Source organism: Synchiropus splendidus, chromosome 1 (genome assembly GCF_027744825.2).
Source record: "Synchiropus splendidus isolate RoL2022-P1 chromosome 1, RoL_Sspl_1.0, whole genome shotgun sequence".
Taxonomy (NCBI): domain Eukaryota; kingdom Metazoa; phylum Chordata; class Actinopteri; order Syngnathiformes; family Callionymidae; genus Synchiropus; species Synchiropus splendidus.
In genome coordinates, this window is record NC_071334.1 from 63340832 (window position 1) to 63361023 (window position 20192).

The following is a 20192-nucleotide window of genomic DNA, read 5'->3' on the forward strand; positions in this document are numbered from 1 at the left end:
AAAAGTGCTTCCATTTCTTCATCCAACATGTCCCTGTGTTCTCGACACAGTGCAATGAAACTGCTTGGTGTCTGTGAGGGATGAATAATAAGTCACTATAAGATAGGTGACAATACTGAATAAGATAATGCTACAACACAACAGACTTTGTTATTTTGTCTTATGTGAATATTGCAAATTTCAATTCATTTCACAAAAATAATGAATCAAACATATAAGCTTCTTCACAGAGAAACATTTTCAGTTGCCAATTCCACATGCACCACATTATACCTCATATGTCATAACCAAAACAATCAACATGAAAAAAGGAGAGTAAATCAGATTGCTCTGATGGAGGGACGTTTTTATGTTTAAAAAAAAAAAATCATCGGCTCAGAAAGGGTTCGCTCATCACTTCTATTTCTATTCAAGACCAACAGAGAAAACTTTCATAGTTGGCAAAAGAAGGATTCTGGCTTCTTGTTCAGTTTTGTTTTGAATTTTCATAGATTTTTATCAGGGGTCTCAAACTGATCCACTAGAGGGACACAGTGGGTGCAGGATGCAGGAGACCCAAGCACCAATGAGGTGTCTGAAGACTGTTGTTTGTCAGACTGGTGCTGCTTGTTTCAGCTGACACCTGACTGGTTCACCACTGTGAGCCTGCACCCACTGCTGTACAGTTGTGAGTCAGGTTGAGGCTCCTTATATCTACTGTTTTGGTCTCGGTTGGTGGTCTTGACTGCAACACTAGCATCATGGAACTATTCCAGTAAAAGTGGTCAAACTAAAAGACAAAACTGGGGGGGAAATAAGAAAAATTGGAAAGTAGATTGGAAAAATGGAAATTAAACAAATCCAGATTGAGATCAGTGACATGATGAAACATACACTGTAAGCCTTGAACAGTGTGGCAGTTTTTTATGACGACTAAAACCTGATAAAGCCAAACAGCAAAAAAGGGAACACTTCCACAGGGTCACGTCAGAGTTTCACGCTGACCTCCTGAGGCTGAAGGGCTTCATGTTGCCGCTAACCAAAACAGAGTCTATCTGTCATGTCGAAGTTTGACTGAGCATGTAGCTGTGCTGCGTTAGCTGTTAGACACTCCCCCTCTGTGCTGGATTGCAGGATGCGGGGGCCAAAGGAAGGCCGGGACAGGGTTGGACCTGGTCATCCAGCAGGACCCTGGACTCCCGGCCGCCCACCCGGTGCTGAGCTGAGTGGGCGTCATCTATGGAGCGATTGATCCTAGTGAGGACACAAAGACTCCAGTTGTCAGGCTGTAGAGGACGCGGGGAGGCGCTAGCTGCCGAAGTTACAGCAACATTAGCAGTAACACCTGAGGCAGTTGCTGTCGTTTCATAGACGCCAACAGTTCGCATTAATATAAGCGCCCTGTTAAAAATGCTGAACAGCTATTAGTCTAAAATATCTGGCGACTAAATGAACGTAATTGGTCTGAAAGAACAAAGCCAGTGATGAACAGAAATCATGACATAAACAGAGGGATTTACAAGAGATGAGTGAGTCAGGGACCCTCTTATCCCCGTGAGTCTTCATTTCTAAATCATCTTTGTCTACTGGAACATGACAAATTTTGCAAACAGTGCAGCCGCTGCTGAAGGAGCATGTTAATTTCCCTCCTCGATAAAGACGTGCGTGTCACCTACAAAGTGATTACAGAATGGTGAGTAATGGGCTTAAGATGTGAAGAACGCGTCCCAGCAGGCTCTCTGGAGACATGTGCCATGCTGCTGGATGCCTTCACAGATAAAAGCAAAGAGAAGCCCAGGACTGATCCCTGAGGGATCCCGGGGATTAATGAGGAGACAATGATGATTTATTATGAGTGGAACAATGGAGGTCTGAAGGTGTAGAAATTGGCAGGCAGCACAACATTTTAGAACAATGACCTGCGACTGTATTAGAAAGGGTTTTCTCAGAAACATCACTGAGCGGATGGTCTCAGTCTGATGGGCGTGTAGAGAAAGCTAGGCCTAGAACTCATGTCTGAGGGATCCCACGGGGGATTTCACATGTAGTGATGACATTTGTTGCTTGAAGATGTTTGTTTCAGGTTCTGCCAGGTTTCAATCCAGCTTGTGGCAACTCAGGCTTGTTTTTCATGCTTCTGTGTTTGTTAATAAGAATTTCAAGTACAGAGTAGAGTAGTGGAAACCCTGGCCATTGTGGAGCGAAAAGCATCCCTGAACAAAAGCAAACAAATGCTTTTGTTTGCTTTATATATATATATATAGATAGATAGATAGATAGATAGATAGATAGATATACACACAACAGTTCTCTGCACATTCAGCATTCAGATGAAGGGCTAGAAGCAGTTCTCATCGTCTAAAACACTGTGCAGAAAACATACGAAGTCCAGAACAAGACTATCTTTGATAAAGGGAAATCTTTAATTCACCGCGAAGTAGCGGCCAAAAATCATAGAAGAGTCTGACAACAGTCTGACAGTCTTAATACTTGACAGGCACGTTTTGGCACGCAAACTCGTTCACAAATTGACCTCCATGACCCCAAGGCGCTCTAACCGCGACTGCTGAAGATTCCAGTACACTAGTGTCACCTAGCGGTTGATGGAAGTACTTGCATCGACACGCACGTAAAATAAACTCGAACTGAAATTGTACGCCTATAAATAATTGGACTTGACTCGAAAATAAGTTTTATTTTAACATAAGACTGTAATTCATCATGGTCACTTCACAAAAGACACTATTAGTGTACGACCGCCGCGCAGGAACACAAGGGAGGGAGGCGGGATCTGCAGTTGAAACTTCATTCCTCAGACACATCGCGCCGTGGACGTGCATTTATTAAAACAAACACAAATATCCAAACATTCTTGAGCCACAGCCCTCCTTTCTTTGTTTGCCCCCAACCCAGATCTGCTTTTCATGACTTCCCAAAATAAGATTTTACAGAGCAAAGACTTTGACAGGCACTTTAATTAGCGGTGACTTTTAAAAAAGGCTGACCATCTTTTCTTAATTATTTTATGTAAAATAATATCCATAATGTGATATATTTAAATCCAAAAATGTACTTAAATTGAAGCAAGTCCTACAGCTGAATAAAAACAAAAATAAATCTAAACAGTGAGGTGGAATGCAAGTCACCAACAGTTTAAAACTGTTTATAATAGGCACGTAAGTAAATAAATTAAATCCGATGATCATCCTTTCGTCATCATCAATCTGTCTCTTATAAGACACGACAGTGCAGATGAAGTCCTTCAGAGGCAACAAGCAGAAGATCTGCAGAGGACTGAAGAATAAAATTATATTTGGTTTCCTTTCCTAAAGAAATGACAAACTCGTGTTGAGCTTCTATGTGAGGCGACCTTCTCCTCATCAAAGCAAGACGCCGAGTCCGGCTGTGAGTCAAGGCTCAGTCCGCCCTTCCTGCAGAGAACGCAGGGTTGTCTGAGTTCTGTTTGTCAGAGTCTGTGGGTGCTGGCGGGGTGCGGTCTGACTGCGTGGGTGTCTCTGAAGCCGATGCTGTGACGTCATCTCCAGCTTTCCTTTGTGTCACGGACGAGTTCTGCTCATTCACTACCTGGCAACAAGGAGGTAAACAATAGCAGTGGGTTGGCAGGTAGCCATGTTGGAATGTCAAAATCAACCAGCGCAAATAAATCTCCGTTGTTTTACTGAGTATTTGTTGATTTGTGTTGGAGATGATGCGATGCTCGATAGCTGCGGATTATGAGGGATAAGCTTATATGCAAACACAAGTGCATGCAGATTTTCTTAACCAACAAACTGTGCACACAGATATGACGACGGCATGCTCACTCCACAGCAGGCGGCCGATTCCACATGAATAAACATCCACAGGCACACACACACCCACAGAGAAAATGGCGGCGTCAAAACCAAGAATTTCATCCCAGCATGCTACGTCGCGCGCACCTACAAATATGTTCGCACGACCATGTGTGCGGCTCACACAGGCTGTCGCCATCAGAGACACAAAACTGAGATGAGTCATGCGGGCAACAGAGGCACGTTAGGTTTTCCATTGAGACACAGTACACACTCACACACCTCTCACCTTTCTGCAGGTTAACACAGGAAACAGGAAGTGAGAGAAAGAGATACATTAGTTGAACAAAATTATATACTAAAATTCTATTCCAAACAAAGACAGTGCGCCTCACGACATCGACAAATATATTAGCAAATAGGGTCTCTTAGTCAGGTGTACCTGTAAGGGCTGGGTCTCGGTCGGTGGTCCTCCGCCCTTCATCAAGCTCATCATCTCCTTGATCTGTACGATGGCGAACGCCATGGTGACCCACGGGGAGGCCGACAGCACCCAGGCTGGCCGGCTCACATCCTCCTGATCCTCCTGGTGCTTGGTCTTCTTCACCGGCAGGATGGAGGACTGAGGTGGGCGGGCAGAGTGAGCGGAGGGGGTGTGACTCTGCACCAGGTCAATGGTGGCGATGGGAACTGGACTGGAGGGAATTGGGATGTTCTCAGCCAACATTTTGTCCTCTGGGACATGAAACACACAACGTCAGACACTTCCTTCAGTATAGAACACACAATATAAATATTCTCTCCATCCAACACAACGAGGTCAAACCCACGTGTCATTCAGACCATGAGATTGTAACCTTGTTACTCCGTGAGAACACAAAGACAAATCAGATTAGTCAGAATGAAGGCAGGTGATCTGGCGGAAGTGAATGAGCGAGTTCAACAAAATGAACGTATTTTCTTGGAGCACATTGTGTACATAGTTATGGTCACTTCCAATGGCTTTAAACCTGCACCACCATTTACTTCAACCAACTCAGTTGTAGCACAACCCTAAGGATAACTTGAGGTTTTCTTTACCCATCTTAAAATGAGCTCTCATTAGTAGAAGAAACTCTCTCAGTAGGGTCATGCGTGTGTACAATAAGATAAATACAATAAATAATAAGAATATACAAGTATATTTGCAGATGTACGGCCCTTGAATGTGGCTGCTTAGTGTTGTATTCTGTAATAAACCAATTACAATAAGTACTCAATAGTTAAATGGAAAAAAAGGAATTAAATAAATAAACAGCTCATGTCGTATGTGGGTTATTTATTTGTTACTTCTATTATTATAAATTGTATTCATTTATATATATTATTATTATTATTATTATTATTATTATTATTATGTTTTGTTCATTACCGCACATTAATCCAAAACACTTTCCTGGTTGGTGGGATCCACTCTGACCTTGGCAATAAAGCTGAGTCTGATTCTGAAATATGCAGGTGATTTCATGCTATTTAACATCACAGAATTCAAACTGTTCACAGGAGCATCAAGAAGGTTTCTTCAATGACAAGATGCCTGCAAGACAGTCAGAGCGCATCTATTCAGCTGGAAGGCCTGGACCTTCCAAGTGAGCAACACTTCTCAACCATTCCTCTAACATTACATTAAATGAAGGCAACTTCATTTATTTCATTCAAACTATATCTGTTTTTTTTTGTTCCTATCTCTCCATGTACTGGACTCCCTAGAAATCAATCCTTGAGAGGTCTGAGAGCTGACGTCCATTACCACAGCTAACTAGGTCAAGCTGTAGACGACAGAGTTATCATAAACTATGAAAACAATTGAGAGTTTTTTTTTACCATCCTCATCATCTTTGTCTGATGTCAGGACCTGGATCATGGAGAAAACAAGAAGAATGACAAGGGACGCCATGCCGATTCCTCTGAAGGTCTCAGCAGCGCCTGCAGCAGAATGTGGTCGGCGATGAGAAACAAATCTTACAAGTAGTTCGATCAAAAACAGCATGGAGTTGAATTTATCTGCTGTTGGTGTAGAAAAAAAAAGTACCAAAATATCCGACAAACAGCCCGCCCACCATGGCCCCACAGCCCCGGCCCAGACCAAGGTGAAGGCCTTGGAGGATTCCCTGCGCCGACGTCCTCAGGGCCGGCGGCACAGCCGCACTCAGGAAGGAGATACAAGCAGCCCAGACAGCAGCATGCGTGATTCCTGCAGGACACACCATCGATTTCTGGATCAATAAAAGCTGCTGCTCTTGGCTCACCAAAACACCAGCTACCTTGCAGCACTTCCATGGGCAAGACGGTCCAAGCGTTCTTCAGGTAAGAGATGTACAGGTAACGTCCGGTGTTGCAGGCCAGGCCAATGTACAGGACGCTGCAATGCAAAATGACGGGGGCGCACTGAGCTGAAGCAACATGTCACGTGCTTGTGAAAGCAAAACCACACCACAATATATGTTGGTTCAATGGCGAGTGCATGTGAATACTTCGCATAGGGCTGTCAATACATTTTTAATTTTGTTAAATTACACAGCTTAGTTACCTTTCTAATCTGGTCCGAATGTAATGTAAAAGAAGATTTTATCAATGCAAGGGTTCAATTTGAGATTAATCATAAGTTAATTCCACTTTAGTGTGATTAAATGAGAATAAAAACTTTTATTTGTCCATAGCCCCAATTTTGAATATGATACAAATACAGATTTGACCTCTTTATCTTTCTACTCAGATTGGCTAAAATCCATGAGACTCAGAGGAGGTCACCATTTAAAGGACACATCAAGTGATCCATTTAGAGCAGAGGTGCCCAGTATGTCGATCGCCAGGTGCTGATCCGTATTGACCAGTGCCTTCAGCACAACTAGCCAGTTCAACTATTAACTGAACTGGCGCTGAACCTGTGAGCTGACATCACGCTCAACAATAAACCCAGTTACAACTCAGCGACTTGAACTTGAACCTGAAGCTCCAGTCCCAGCTGAGAATTGACGGCACATTGGAGCACGTCTGTAATTTTATTGTATGGATTTGACGTGGCATGATGAGCATCTGAAGAATGTTTCCGACGTCACGTGTCCTCGGGCCTTTTTAAGCCGGTGCCCATTATTCACTGATCATTTCTCTGACGCAGACTGCACCGTTGCTTCTAGACCATTGACAAAAAGTGACTCCTGTTTTGATATGAATAAATATAAAGTAATATTCCCCTTGTGTTTCATTATAGCTTAAGTTTAATTACATTTTATTTGTCTGATATTTTCAGTATTTTCCAGCAGCTTGAAGGTGCTTTGAGTATCGTGCCTCGAGACTGAAAGAATAACATAGAAAACAGAACAACATAGAATACTCTATAAATGTATAAATAAATGCTTGTTTTGCATTTTTACAGTAGGTAAATCAGAGCGACTTGTAGGTCGGGAGATGAAAAAGTACCCCTGATTTAGAGTCACCACCGAGCGTACCATCGAGTCTAATTTCCCATCCTCATCACTCTCACACCGTGCAGGAAACACCTTAAGTAAACTGCTCATCATGAGACCAGATATGTTTTCCAGCAGTTGACTGAACAAACAAGGACGAGAGACAAGGTGTGCGCAAACATGGGTGATACCAGCACTGGACTGTCAATCATTAACCACAAAACTAGCATTTATCACTTAAATAAATGCAAATGATTGATAAAAAGAAACATGCTTTTCTTCTTTCTGGGTTTGCCAACAAAGGTTCTAGCGTGTGTCAGGTCACACAGCTGCTCTGCTAACAGGATGCTAAGAGGGTGAAACCTGACACTGTGCTCTCAGATGCCCAACAATGACATCATTGTTCCACACAGACTACTGAACTGGACCAAAAGCTCTTGGGTCCTGCTGAGGAAGACTCATCTTAAACCAAGCGGAAGTGAAAAAAAGAGGTCAATCCTGGTTAATATGTACAGCATTATTCTAAAGTGACAGCTCAAATTTCAACCAGAGCAGTTGCAAAGCATTATGGGAATTGACCACGTGTCGCCACTAACCGTATGTGTCCGACCAGCTCGATGAACTTGTGGCTGGTAAAGTAGGCAGCCAGCTCAGAAACGTGGCTGAGGATGGAGCAGACGCCGAAGAGCGTGTAGGTTCCCTTCAGGTCCTCCAGGTGCCAGTAGAGGAAGCTGAAGACGAAGCCGTAGCCGAAGCCCATGAACCAGGCCACAAACAGAACCGAGCTGTAGCGGACGCTGCACAGAAGCCGCAAGAGGTCGCTATAGTGGAAGCCCTCATCGTTGGCCGTGGAGACGGACTCCGTTCCCGCCTGGCCTTCTTCCCTCCCGGCCGGCGCCTCTGGAAGCTCCTGTCTGTAGTTCCCACCTTTTTCAAAGTAAAACTGAGTAGCTATAATGAAGGCGGCCCCCATTAGAACGCCGAAGACGATGAAGGCGCCCTGGTAGTTTCGTTGGGGGAATTCTGGCACGACACAGCCCTTGCCTTCAATGTGGACAGGAATGTGTGTGTGGTCAATCCAGATTCCCACCAGCAGCATGGCAAGGCCCCAACCCAGGGAGCCCCACATGCGCTGCAGTCCGTAGCGGTCACGAGCTTTGCCGAGGTACTGCAGTGTCACAGTGTCTACAATAGTGACCGCCGGGGCGCTGAAGAACTCCCCGACAATGACCACCATCAGGATGATCAGGAAGATGTTTTCCACCTGGTCCTTGTCGTACACCACCTCCTTTTTTATACCTGATGAGGTGCTGGGAATGGTGGTTGCGGCGGTTGTCAGGGACTGAGACTTGTTGGTGGGGTGCACTGTCTGTGTGGCGTGGGGAGGCAGCGGGGTTGGTGAATTCCGGTCGGCATCCGTAGCCTCCCTTGTGTTGTTAGCAGAGGCAGGTGCGTGGCTAGCGTTATGCGGCAAGATGCTCTCACCAAGATCCAGGAGACTAAGCACGCTACGCGGGCTGCGGTACTGGGGTTGGCGACCGTTGTACTTGGTGAGGTTGCTGAGCAGAGAGGAGTTCACTGGAGGCCGCGTGGGAACCGCTGGTGCCAAAGTCACATGGTCCGAATGGATCTCCTCACACCTCATGTCGGCAGGCTTCACAAAGCCGATGCCGCAGTTGAAAAACAGCCAGCAGAGGACGGAAAACAGCAGCACGATCTTGCCTTTCTTGAAGCGATCTGCCACCACTCCCCAGAAGGGGGCGCTGCAGAACTCAATGAAGTAGCGAATCCCCACCAGCAGCCCACTGCGGCTAGCTGACATGCCCAGCTGCTTGTAGTAGACGGCAAACAGAGGGTGGAGGGAGCCATAGGCAGCGTAAAAGAAGAAATAGAAAAACTTGGAGATGAGTAGGTGCGTGTTGATGCGGAGGCAGAGACGCTCCCAGCAGTCGATGTTGTCGGGCGGCTGCTGTGGAACCTCCGAAGGGGGCGCAGAAGACTCCTCTCGGTCCTGCTGCTGTTCCAGCGACAGATTGTTGAAGTGTTGTTCCGAGACATACCTGGTCTTGTCCTCTTCATCGTCAGTCAGAATGGCCACTTTGTCATCCGCTGCCATGTGGAAGCTCCAGAGTTAGGACTAAATTCCAGACTTTCAAAACACGATTCAGGTTTTTTTGCTTCTGGGAAAAGAAACAGAAGTGAGCAAACAGTGGGAACAGGAGGCAGCCTTCATTTAAATAGCACACGTCTTGTGTTGACACTGCAGAAGTGATTCTTTATAAAACAGCAAAACGAGACGCTAATTTTTGATCCCAAAAAAATATCTACATCAAAAGCAACCTCTTGTACCTGAAGCCACATCCAGGCTGTTTGACACAGAACAGGTGTGTAATAAATGAACAACTAAACACTGAATTTTCCACACATACATTCTACTTCATCTCAATTTTTATCCAGGGCCTCAAAATTTCCATTAAAAAGAGACATAATGAATTTGCGGTGTCACAAATGAGTATTAAATACATAAACAAAAAAAAATACATAATTTAAATTAAAAAAAAAAAAAACATAAAACAACAAACCACGTCATGGCCTGAACAACAGGCGAAATTTCACTGCCGAAAGCGCGCTTGAATAAATGAATAGAGTAAATAATTCTGAGTAATCTCCAGGCTGTATACACAACACTGATCTGCATACGTCATCAGCCGCACATACGGAAGTGATTTAGAATATCAAATCGATCTTCCCATCATCGTTTAAATGCCAGGCGAAACAAAATAGACGGCCATGACAGTAATTCCGTAGGGGGAAAGAAAGTCGTTTGGCTTTCTGAACTTGACACAACTGTAACTCCCAGTTGAATGGAAAAGAGAATGACAAAAGAGCGAGGGTTTAAACACGTCAGGATCATTAACAACAGCTCACCTGCTCAGGTCACCGCTCCCATTAAACCGTGACGCCGCACTTCTCAGAAATCGCGTCATTTAATCCGCTGCTCGCTCGTTGATCCCGTCTCATTTCCAGATGAGACGAGAAAAGTTCACTGTTCCCGTCCACCTCAGCGTTCTTTGTATTGAGAACAACAGCAGCCCGTCTGACCGGCCGGAGCCCGCACCTGTCAACCAAGCTCGACTCGTTAGAAGTAGCATCCGGTCATACCTTTCAAAATAAAATTTATTTGTTATTTTGTTACGTCAACCAATACAGCACACGCTCATTATATGTTATATTGTCATGTATATGTTCCCATTGTTAATCGTAATTATTTTATGACAAATTGTCTTGACCAAGATTAAGACAGGCAGTTGCAGTGTAGGTGAAATGGTCACGATGGGCATGAAGATGAAATATATTTCATGAAAACCATCTCAGGGTTCCGCTGTTTGTACACCCGGATCTCCTTTTCTCGCTGAATCATGGTACTTGACTTCCCCGTCAGGCTCCTCGGAAGCTCCGCCCACTTCCGGTTCTGAAACGGTGGGTCCTGAAACGCTGTGCTGCAGAGAGACGCTCTTTAATAATTAAATAACAAATTCCCGTCACTGAAGACAACCGGAAGCAGAAACATAGGCAATTATTACTCAGTACTGTATATATTTTAGAAAACACAGTGAACAAATAGGTCAAACATTAGGACAATATGTTTATTTTTGAAGCAAACAAAAACGTAGTCATTTCTTTCAATGGAGCATGATTTTTAAATAATGATTAGTTGGTGGGTACATTTTGGTACCTGTTTTTCAGCTTAAAGTCGTCATGATGATGAAAAAGTGAGGACTGACTGACAGCCTATGAAGGGCATGAGAGAGTCCAGTTAAATTGTGAGGCTCCTGTTCACGTTCTTTTGACTAGAATGTGGGGTTTCTCTTCATAATGCCGAACATTATATAACATTATACACTATATAACCACCCGTGAAACCAGTGCACTCCCTCCAGTCATGCTTCAAACCCCACAATGTAGTGCAACAGCTATGCAAATGTTTACACACTGAACACAGCTTTTTTTTTTTCTTTCATACTGTCTTTTTACAATCCTGAACGTAAAGAAGAAGAAAAAACGTTTCACAGGTTTGAAAAAATAAACTTTCTGACAGTTCTACGAAAAGGTCTCTGAGGTGGACCCGAATCAATAGTCCGACTCATCCGACAGCTGCGCCTGCTGCGTCCAGTGTTTCCCTTTCTTCTTCTTCTTCCTCTTTCTCTCCCCCATCAGCATGGCAGCAAGGACGGTGGTCACCACGGTGACGGTGATGATGAGCACGGTGACAGTCTCCGCGATGCAGAGCTCCTGGTCCACTTCTTTCAGACGGTAGCCATGCAGCACCGACGGCTCCTGGCAGGTCAGGTTGTAGTAGTCGTCCAAGAAGAGGCGCTGTATGCTGCGCAGCTTCCTGAAGACCCTCTGCAGGTCACAGTCGCAGTTCCAGGGGTTGCCGTCCAGCAAGATATGGGTGCTGTAGGTCTGGATGCTCAGGAAGGTCTTGAAGTAGACAGAGCTTAGCTGGTTGTGGGCCAAGTTGAGCAGGGTCATGCTGGTGAGGGGCCGGAACACGCTGGACTCTGTGTCACTTATGACGTTGTCAGCCACGTTGAGGACCTCAAGTGAGCGCAGCATGGAGAAGACGCCGCTTTGCAGCACCGACAGCTGATTACCCTGCAGGTGGAGCTGACGGAGGGAGCTCATGGAGGCGAAGGCCCTCATCTTGATGGTGTGGATCTTATTGCTGCTCAGGTTCAGCCTCTGAAGGGAGTCCAGGTGCAGGAAGCTGCGGCTGTCCAGGCTGGTGAGGCCGTTGTGTGCCAGCTGTAGTTCCCGGAGGAACGCCAGGCCGACGGAGAACCCTTCACTCAGTGAGGGGATGTGGTTCCAACTAAGGTCCAGCTTCTGCAGGAACTCCAGCTGCAGGAAAGCGGCATCCTCCACTGTGCTGATGTTGTTGTTCTGCAACAGCAGCACCCGGAGTTTACGGTTCCTGCTGAAAGAGCGTTCGGGAATGAGCCTTATTTCGTTGTGGGACAGGTCCAGGAGCTCGCTGGTGGGTGGGACTTTGCTGGGCAGCTGGGTAAAGTGGGCCCGGGAGCATATGGCGAGCTTGAGGTCTCCATGACAGTCACAGCCCCTATCGCACCAGCTGCTGTGTGACCGGGACCAGGCCTCAGACAGGGACAGGAGCAGCAGCAGGAGGAGACGCATCATGTCTGCTCAGTCTTGAAAACACGTACAAATTGTTTTTAGTTTTCAGGAGTAGAAGAACCCGCTTCAAATCTGCTGGCACCTACACATTCATGTTTTCATGTCTGCTTATTTAGTTTTTCATTGATTTGTCTTTTTTGTTCCAGTACTGCTTTATCATTATCATATTATCATCCTTGTCAAAAATATATAAATATGTTGTGCTGTATAACATGCTAAATGTTTTTTCAATTGTATCACCAAATTTAGATTATCACACAAATTAACTAGAACAAACCAACTGTAAAATAATAATAATAATAATTCAACAAGATGAATGGAACTAATTAAAGAATACACCTCTTGAATGTTATTTTATCCCTCTATTTACTAAGTTAAACTGAACTAAAACACCACCAGAAGTTTTCAGAAGTTTGAAATCAGTTGAGTTTTTGTACATATTTCAGAACAAAACTGTTAAACCATGTTAAACACACTGTTTTTTGTGAAAACGTCCTTAAATGAAAAACATAATTTAGAATGATATTAATTTAAATACACACTTTAAAAGCTGTCAGCAGAAGCACTAGGTTTTCACATGGCAACTGGTCAAAAACAAAAACTGTGGCTATGAAACCATTTTGTTTCATACATGAGTCATATACTTTACTCTCCGTGAACCTGTGGACGTTTGAAACAGAAATAACTCATAACATTTTCAGCAAAAGAGTGAAGAGTTATGAAAGTTTGGACAGTAAAAATGTTAGCTGATCGTGAGGCAGCATTAAAACAGTAAACTTCCAGTCATGTGGACACACAACACTGAAAAGTGAGGTATAAATTTACCTTCTCACATTAGGATGTTTGTCTCACCAGCAGCTGCTACAAAGAAGAGTCAACATCCAGCCAGCCGGGAGTGGAAACTGGATGTGAAGGAGGCTGGAAAACCTAATGAGTGACAGTAACAAAAGAGGACGGAAAGTGGCATAGAGGAGAGAGAGAGAGAGAGAGAGAGAGAGGTGGTGGTGGTGTTGGGGGAGAGAGAGAGCGCTCTTCAATTATTCAGAGCACGGTGGGAGGGGGGACCAGCAGGACGGGGCTTTAAGAGATTGTTGCCAAACTGGGCCACAGGGAGGAGAATTAGATGGTCTGGACAGATGTGATTGATTCCAGGCGGCGGTATATCTGCAGATCGCTCAGAGATTAGACACAGTTATTTATAGCCAGAGCCTTCGACGGGATCAATGAGACGACAGACACCGGGTCGTGTCGCCCCCTCATGTGCACCTTTGCATTCAATTCAGTCAAACCCCTTATGATTGACACTCAACCAGAGCTTCCATTAAATGAAGTCTGTCCATTGGACTGAGCAGAAACAAGGAGAAAGCAGGTTAGAATGGATCACTACATGGTTGGAAGGTTAGAGAGACCTTGGGTTTTTCGTGCGCTGGTGTTTTTGCCCTAGCTACTGGGAGCAATGATTTAAAACACAAGGTCAGCTTTTAACAACAATGTGTGTAGGATAATAGACAGACAGACAGGCAGACAGATAGATAGATAGATAGATAGATAGATAGATAGATAGATGATACATGGATAGATAGATAGATAGATAGATAGATAGATAGATAGATAGATAGATAGATAGATAGATAGATAGACAGACAGACAGACAGACAGACAGACAGATAGATAGATAGATAGATAGATAGATAGATAGATAGATAGATAGATAGATAGATAGATAGATAGATAGATAGATGATACATGGATGGATGTTAGATAGATAGATAGATAGATAGATAGACAGACAGACAGACAGACAGACAGACAGACAGACAGACAGATAGATAGATAGATAGATAGATAGATAGATAGATAGATAGATGATACATGGATAGATAGATAGATAGATAGATAGATAGATAGATAGATAGATAGATAGATAGATAGATAGATAGATAGATAGATAGATAGATAGATAGATAGATAGATAGATAGATAGATAGATAGATAGATAGATAGATGATACATGGATGGATGTTAGATAGATAGATAGATAGATAGATAGACAGACAGACAGACAGACAGACAGCCAGACAGACAGACAGACAGATAGATAGATAGATAGATAGATAATTACTTTCTATGGCCCCAGTCGTAAAATATTGGGCCTTGCTCAAAGGAAATTGGCCATAACACTCATCGACTTTGGCTTTGTATCAGGACATATGTGCAGTTATATAAGAAAGCAGTGAAATGCTGCGCATCACTTTGACCTCACTAGAAGCTTTCTTTTTTACATTTGACTAAGAGAAGTGAAGGTGGATTATATGATGTGTGGTAATCTGGATTAAGTGTTGAAGCTTCTGCTCCAACAGCAAAGATAACTCCAGATGCAAACAACTAATGCTAAAGTGCTTGGAGGGGGGGCGACTCAGAACGAAGAATGTGAGAACACAATTCAACCATGAGAGAATTCATTGGCCACAATGCAGGGGGTGGGGGGTGATGCCAGTAAACGTGTGGTCTGTCTGCTCAACACATATAAGGTGACCACAGGATCCAGTTTCAGGGTAGACTCAGACTTGACCTGGATAATAGAGGCACACAATAAGTGCAGGTGAGACGCAGGAGAGGAGCCTGTCTGGTGCATGTCTATAAGCAAGCGTGTCACACAGATGAATGGAAGACTGATCACAAGACGGTTATTATTATTTATTTTGATGTAATAACCTGTGATCACTGAGAGATGAATGTCCACTGCTGGCTCAGATTATGGCACTATGCCAGATTACCGTCCCCCAGATGACACTGAGGATGGTCAGTGCGGGCTGCGGGTGTGTTTGATTACCTCTGTGAGTTCGGACCCAGAGCAAGGGTGAGAGCTGAGTGGGATTAGACAAGAAATCCGGACTCAGAATGAAGACGCTAATCCCAGCAAGCAAGGATTACATATGCATGTTGTCCGTCCTGTGTATCAGACCGGACCGGCAATTTTCCGCAGATGATCCTGGAAACATATATTTAGAGTACATCACCATGATGCCGGGCAAAGTTCATACAAGAAACACTCTCCAGCTGGTCACTACTCACTACAGCTGAGGACTGTTAGGGCCTGTTTGAGGCAAACACAAAGTTTATTTAGTTTAAGTTTAAGTTTATTTATCAATGCTTATTTTTCGAGCTTGAAAAATGCCATAGATCTCACGTATGATGTCTGTGAATTCGAAAGACACATTGTAATGTCATGCTTTTTGAAAGTCAGTCATTAATGTGGAAAGGGAAACGTTTGGACTTTGTTTAATTTGTTTTGTGTTTGTCTTTATTGTTCATTTATGATTGTAAAAAAAAAAAAAAAAAAAATCCGAACATACTGTCCGAACATACTCTACTGTATGTAACTGGTATTTAAGTCCCCTCACTAGTATGTGTACAGTACGCTTCCCCTTATCTCTGAGGTCCACGTTTGACATAGCACTGAACAGCTCTTGAGTACGACGCAAATTCTGTTGTAGTGTCGGTTAAGCACCAGCAGGGGGTGGCAGAGATGTTTGTTGAGCGCTATTGGGATTACAGTACTATACTGACAGAGCTTCGCATATCAATATAGCTTCGGCCTTTTACCATCTCACAACATCTGAAAGTCCGTTGCTCTAGTTCAGATTTGAGATGGTTTCCCTTCGTCACCTCACGATGACTGTTCGGTTAAATCGCATATGAGCTCATAGTTTCATTGTACATAGTCCACATTACTTTCTCTCTGGTTTTGCAATTGGATATTTAAAAAGGGTAAATTATTAAACTTATCCGCCGCCAAAATATGAATCAGATGATGAAAGCAAAATGGCTGCCTCTTAAATAAAACTGGCAGTTGGAAGTAGACCTAGGCGTTTAGTCTGTTGGCTCAGTATTTGAGGTGACGGCAGCGCAGGGGAATCTGTTAGCGCCCCTCCATACATCCACATGGCAGCTCTGACACTGTGGCAGAAATAAGGTCACAGAGGTCACCGCAACACTGAGCCGGACAGCAGGTGTCAACACACAGAGTTCTGATGGAGCCACACCTTGCATCTGAACAGACACAACACCGAGCGCAGCTGAGGAGCTCATGTGATTTCATGTGTTTTCAGGATAATGGGATACACAGTGTCCGTGTTGAGTACTGCTACTGCTTTGTTATCTGCTCACAAGTGTGTGTCTCTGCGAACTTGACTTTAAAAGACACACCATACAATCGAATGACTGACCACGATCACATACTGAGAGGAGCCTCACTAAGCCTCACTACTTCCGTTCAACTGAGGAGAGAAGAACCATGGTGTTGACAGGCAGCGATGACTTTCTGGGGCTGCGGTATTGAACTCTGTAGACGGTGACTGATCAACTAGTTTAACTTCAGCGCGTCAGAACGATGGCTCAACTCCGTTGTCACCATCATCATCGACGCGCTTCCTGCGGCAGATGCTTCCTGCTGGATTAAACTTGCAGAGTTGTGTTTTAGCTCATCGGTTGATAGTCAATCATTTGTTTATTCATCATCTATCTATTTATAAAATGTATTAATTATACAATTTATCATGATCTATGTATTATCTATTTACTTGTCTTTACTTAGATTTCATTTATTTTCTCTTGATAACTGTTTATATATTACGATATTTATTTATCTAGTGTTGTTTGCTTGTCACTTGCCTATGCTTTGTGGACATCTTTGATGTTTGTTGTCTAAGTTTAATGTCTTCGATACGTGTCAGTGTCCTTGTTGACATATTGAATTTCCCCACTGTGGGACTCATAAAGACCATCGAATCTCATCAGAATCAGAATGAATCTTGTCTTATGTGATGCGAATACCGTCTCCTTAAACCAGTGAATGTCTTCGTATCTTGTTGTGAGGCTGAAACAAATTTGCCTTGTGCTGTTACGGTGACAAAATATGGATTTACCTGCGTTTTAGAGATGAACTCATTTCTGCAGCTGACGTCTTCTTTGCGTCTCCCCTCCGTGTGGATAGAGTGCGTCGACACTACTGCCTCCTACTGTCCGACTGCACTCATTGCACTAGGAATGTTATTAAAGTCCAGTTTTTTCCTCATAGGTCACCAGGCTACAAATGAAAATGTCAACACTCAAAAATCAATGAATATTAAACCAAGCTGAGTGAATGCATATTTTACCTGAAAACTCCCAATAAAATGATGCAGAAGAAGGTCAACTAGGAGCCGTATACCAACCTTAATACAAGACTCGCCAGATAACGTTGAACCTTTATTATTCACCTGTTCCTTCCTGACTGACACTCCATTGGATGCAATGGAAAGCATATTATCACAACCAGCATTATTCTCTCACTTTTTATTCTCTCTCTCCTTTCACTTTCATCGAATGCAGTTCTTCGAATGCAAGTCTTCCTCCTCCTTCCTCCCGACTGCTCTCCATCTTCGCCTCCTTGAGCTGTTGTTGTGTGCTCGGTGTCTAGGTCAAGGTTGCCACGCTGTGATCCCCCACTGGAGAGTGTTTGCAGCAGCTCAGTGTGCATTCGTCCCTTGAGATGTCAGGGCTTTTAGGTCAGACGGATCTGGTGGTTTCACCATCCGTGCTTTGCTGCAGCAACAGTAGGAAGGTTCAGCGAAAACAATAAAATAATGGACACAGCGTATACTGTAGCAGCACCATGCCTGGCTCAGATGTATATTGACACAATTGTTTGCATCAATGCTCTTGTGTGAGACCATACACACAGATTTTCACTGATGTGTGTGTGTGGGTTTCAGCTTCATTTCACTGGATTTATATCCCACTGATGTGGACTGGTTTATAGCTTTGTAGCCTGGTGCTCTGTATGTTAATATGCAGCTCTGATAATGTGACTTCAGTGTGTGTGGCTCCCTACAGTGTTTGTGATTGATTGAATGCCGTAGTAGTGAGTTTTGCTCTGAAGGCTCTGCTCTTGTATCATGTGACACTTGGCCCACAGCAGTCTGGGACTCTCGACTAACACTGGACACACACTAAAGGTCACTCTGATCAACCACAGCGACCTGCAGGCACAAACACACACACCTTGTTTTGACCTTTTCTCTCGCTGCATGTCAGCCACAACCCACAAATGATCACCTTCTCCCTGAGGTTTCCAGCACGTCAGGCTGACAGAGGACGTCCCAAGACGTCCAGGGTCTGGGTGCTAATCCAGAGCTGGCATGGGGACAGGTGGCTGAGCAGAACTGCCATGATATGATGACCAAACGCAGATCTCTCATCCCCTGACACACCAGTCCATTACCCCCACGCTGAGTTCCTGCTGGAAAGAGACCTTACGCTACAGAAGATAGTGACCTGTGGTCGGAGTCGCCCGCAGTGGAAAGTTAAAAAATGCTCGAAAGTTGATGACCTTCAATTGACTGTGCAACATTTTCCACTCGGTGGCCGGTTAAGATGCAGACTGGACAGGAACATCAGAGAAAGTCATCAGGAGAGGAATGCCATGTCAATACTGCATCAGTTGTCTCTGTGTTGTTACATCCAGGAGCACAGGGGATGAAGGAGGAGAGGCAGGGAAAGAAGGCAGGCTTGGTGCAGACCTTCTCCACACCTTCTTCTGAACACTCTTCAGACATGAGAAAATATTTATCCATGGCAGAACTTTGTGACAAGTTTTCCGACTCATGGCAGGAGTTCTTCGAAAACCTTGTGCAGCAGTGGGAAGGGAACATGTTGCTATTCAAGTTGTATACTATAAAATAAAATGGCTGTCTTTTTCATAAAAAATAGGAAATATACCTGGAATGAGTTAATTAATACTTAAAATGAAGTTATAAATGGAGTCACACAAACTGAAATCAGATTAAAAACATGCTGGGAATTTGTCTGAATGACTTGAAGACTGGACTCTACAGAATTCTAATCTGTGTTCATTCATTTTCATTTTTGTCATTCCCATTCAGGGGGTCACAGAGTGCTGTAACCATAGGTCAGCAGTCCATTGCAGTGCACATACAGTGCAGGCAGACTCACACACACGTAATGACCAATGTGATGCTGCTTGTTGTTCAGCGTGATTCTCCACATGGCCCATGAACATAGAGTTCTCCTGGGTGGAGCGGTCCATGTGGAGCCGCCGGCCGCTTAAGTGGGACACACAACATCTAGCTCGGATGATTGATCACGTCACAAGCGGGCAAAGTTAACCGGCTGGCGACGGCGGGGGAAGAAAAACTCTCATGAATGATTTGGGGAGCGTCATAAAAGATGCAAGGTCAGCAGCAGCAACAGCAGCGCTGCAGAGGCTGCAGTTTCACTTTCGCACCCTGCTAATATTATTCATCTCCAATGCTTCCATTTCATTTCAAAAATAGAACGTTGCATCATTTTCTTCTGAGAGTGGGATTCAAACTCAGACAGGGAGGCAGAGGAGTGGAGTGTGAGGGTTGGGAGGTGAGGCAAGTCAGTAAAGAAGGTGAGGAGCAGGTGAAGCCATAGGACAAACAAAGGTTTCTGAAAAAAGATGTTGAAAGAAGAGACGGTATGACCCTGTGCCTCTATGTGTGCAGCTACTAAGAGGACAGAGGGAAACTAAAACTGTTTATGATGCAATATTTCAGCTCCAAGTTTATGTATGCAATTCATCAGTCTCAACAACTGATGTATTTGTGTTTCACTTTTGTTTATTCATCTTCATTTTGTTGAAAATATTTTTCATACTATGTATTATTTACTTTTTTTACTCACCATCTATCATTTCCTGTGGCCTTTAATATTTAGATTTAGTGTTTAGTTAAATTATATTATTTGA

The 20192-nt window shown here is 44.0% G+C and overlaps 1 protein-coding gene and 1 pseudogene across 3 annotated transcripts; both read right to left on the bottom strand.

The window, feature by feature from the left end:
• Positions 1–2451: 2451 nt before the first annotated feature.
• LOC128752789 (major facilitator superfamily domain-containing protein 6-like) lies at positions 2452–10343 on the bottom strand. Of its 3 annotated transcripts, none has more exons than XM_053854410.1 (7): positions 10148–10343; positions 7816–9399; positions 6077–6174; positions 5845–6006; positions 5637–5738; positions 4216–4508; positions 2452–3564 (listed from the first exon to the last, which is right to left on the bottom strand). In XM_053854410.1, the coding sequence occupies exons 2-7, from the start codon at positions 9333–9335 to the stop codon at positions 3397–3399; spliced, it is 2343 nt and encodes a 780-aa protein (XP_053710385.1). In that variant the 5' UTR covers positions 9336–9399; positions 10148–10343; the 3' UTR covers positions 2452–3396. The 3 variants fall into 3 exon arrangements, with proteins under 3 accessions (XP_053710385.1, XP_053710384.1, XP_053710383.1); XM_053854409.1 differs by lacking the exon at positions 2452–3564 and adding an exon at positions 3579–4066 and having other exon boundaries at positions 7816–9396; XM_053854408.1 differs by lacking the exon at positions 2452–3564 and adding an exon at positions 3579–4066.
• A 518-nt stretch (positions 10344–10861) lies between these two features.
• LOC128747885 (leucine-rich repeat-containing protein 17-like) lies at positions 10862–13854 on the bottom strand (annotated as a pseudogene).
• Positions 13855–20192: the final 6338 nt, after the last annotated feature.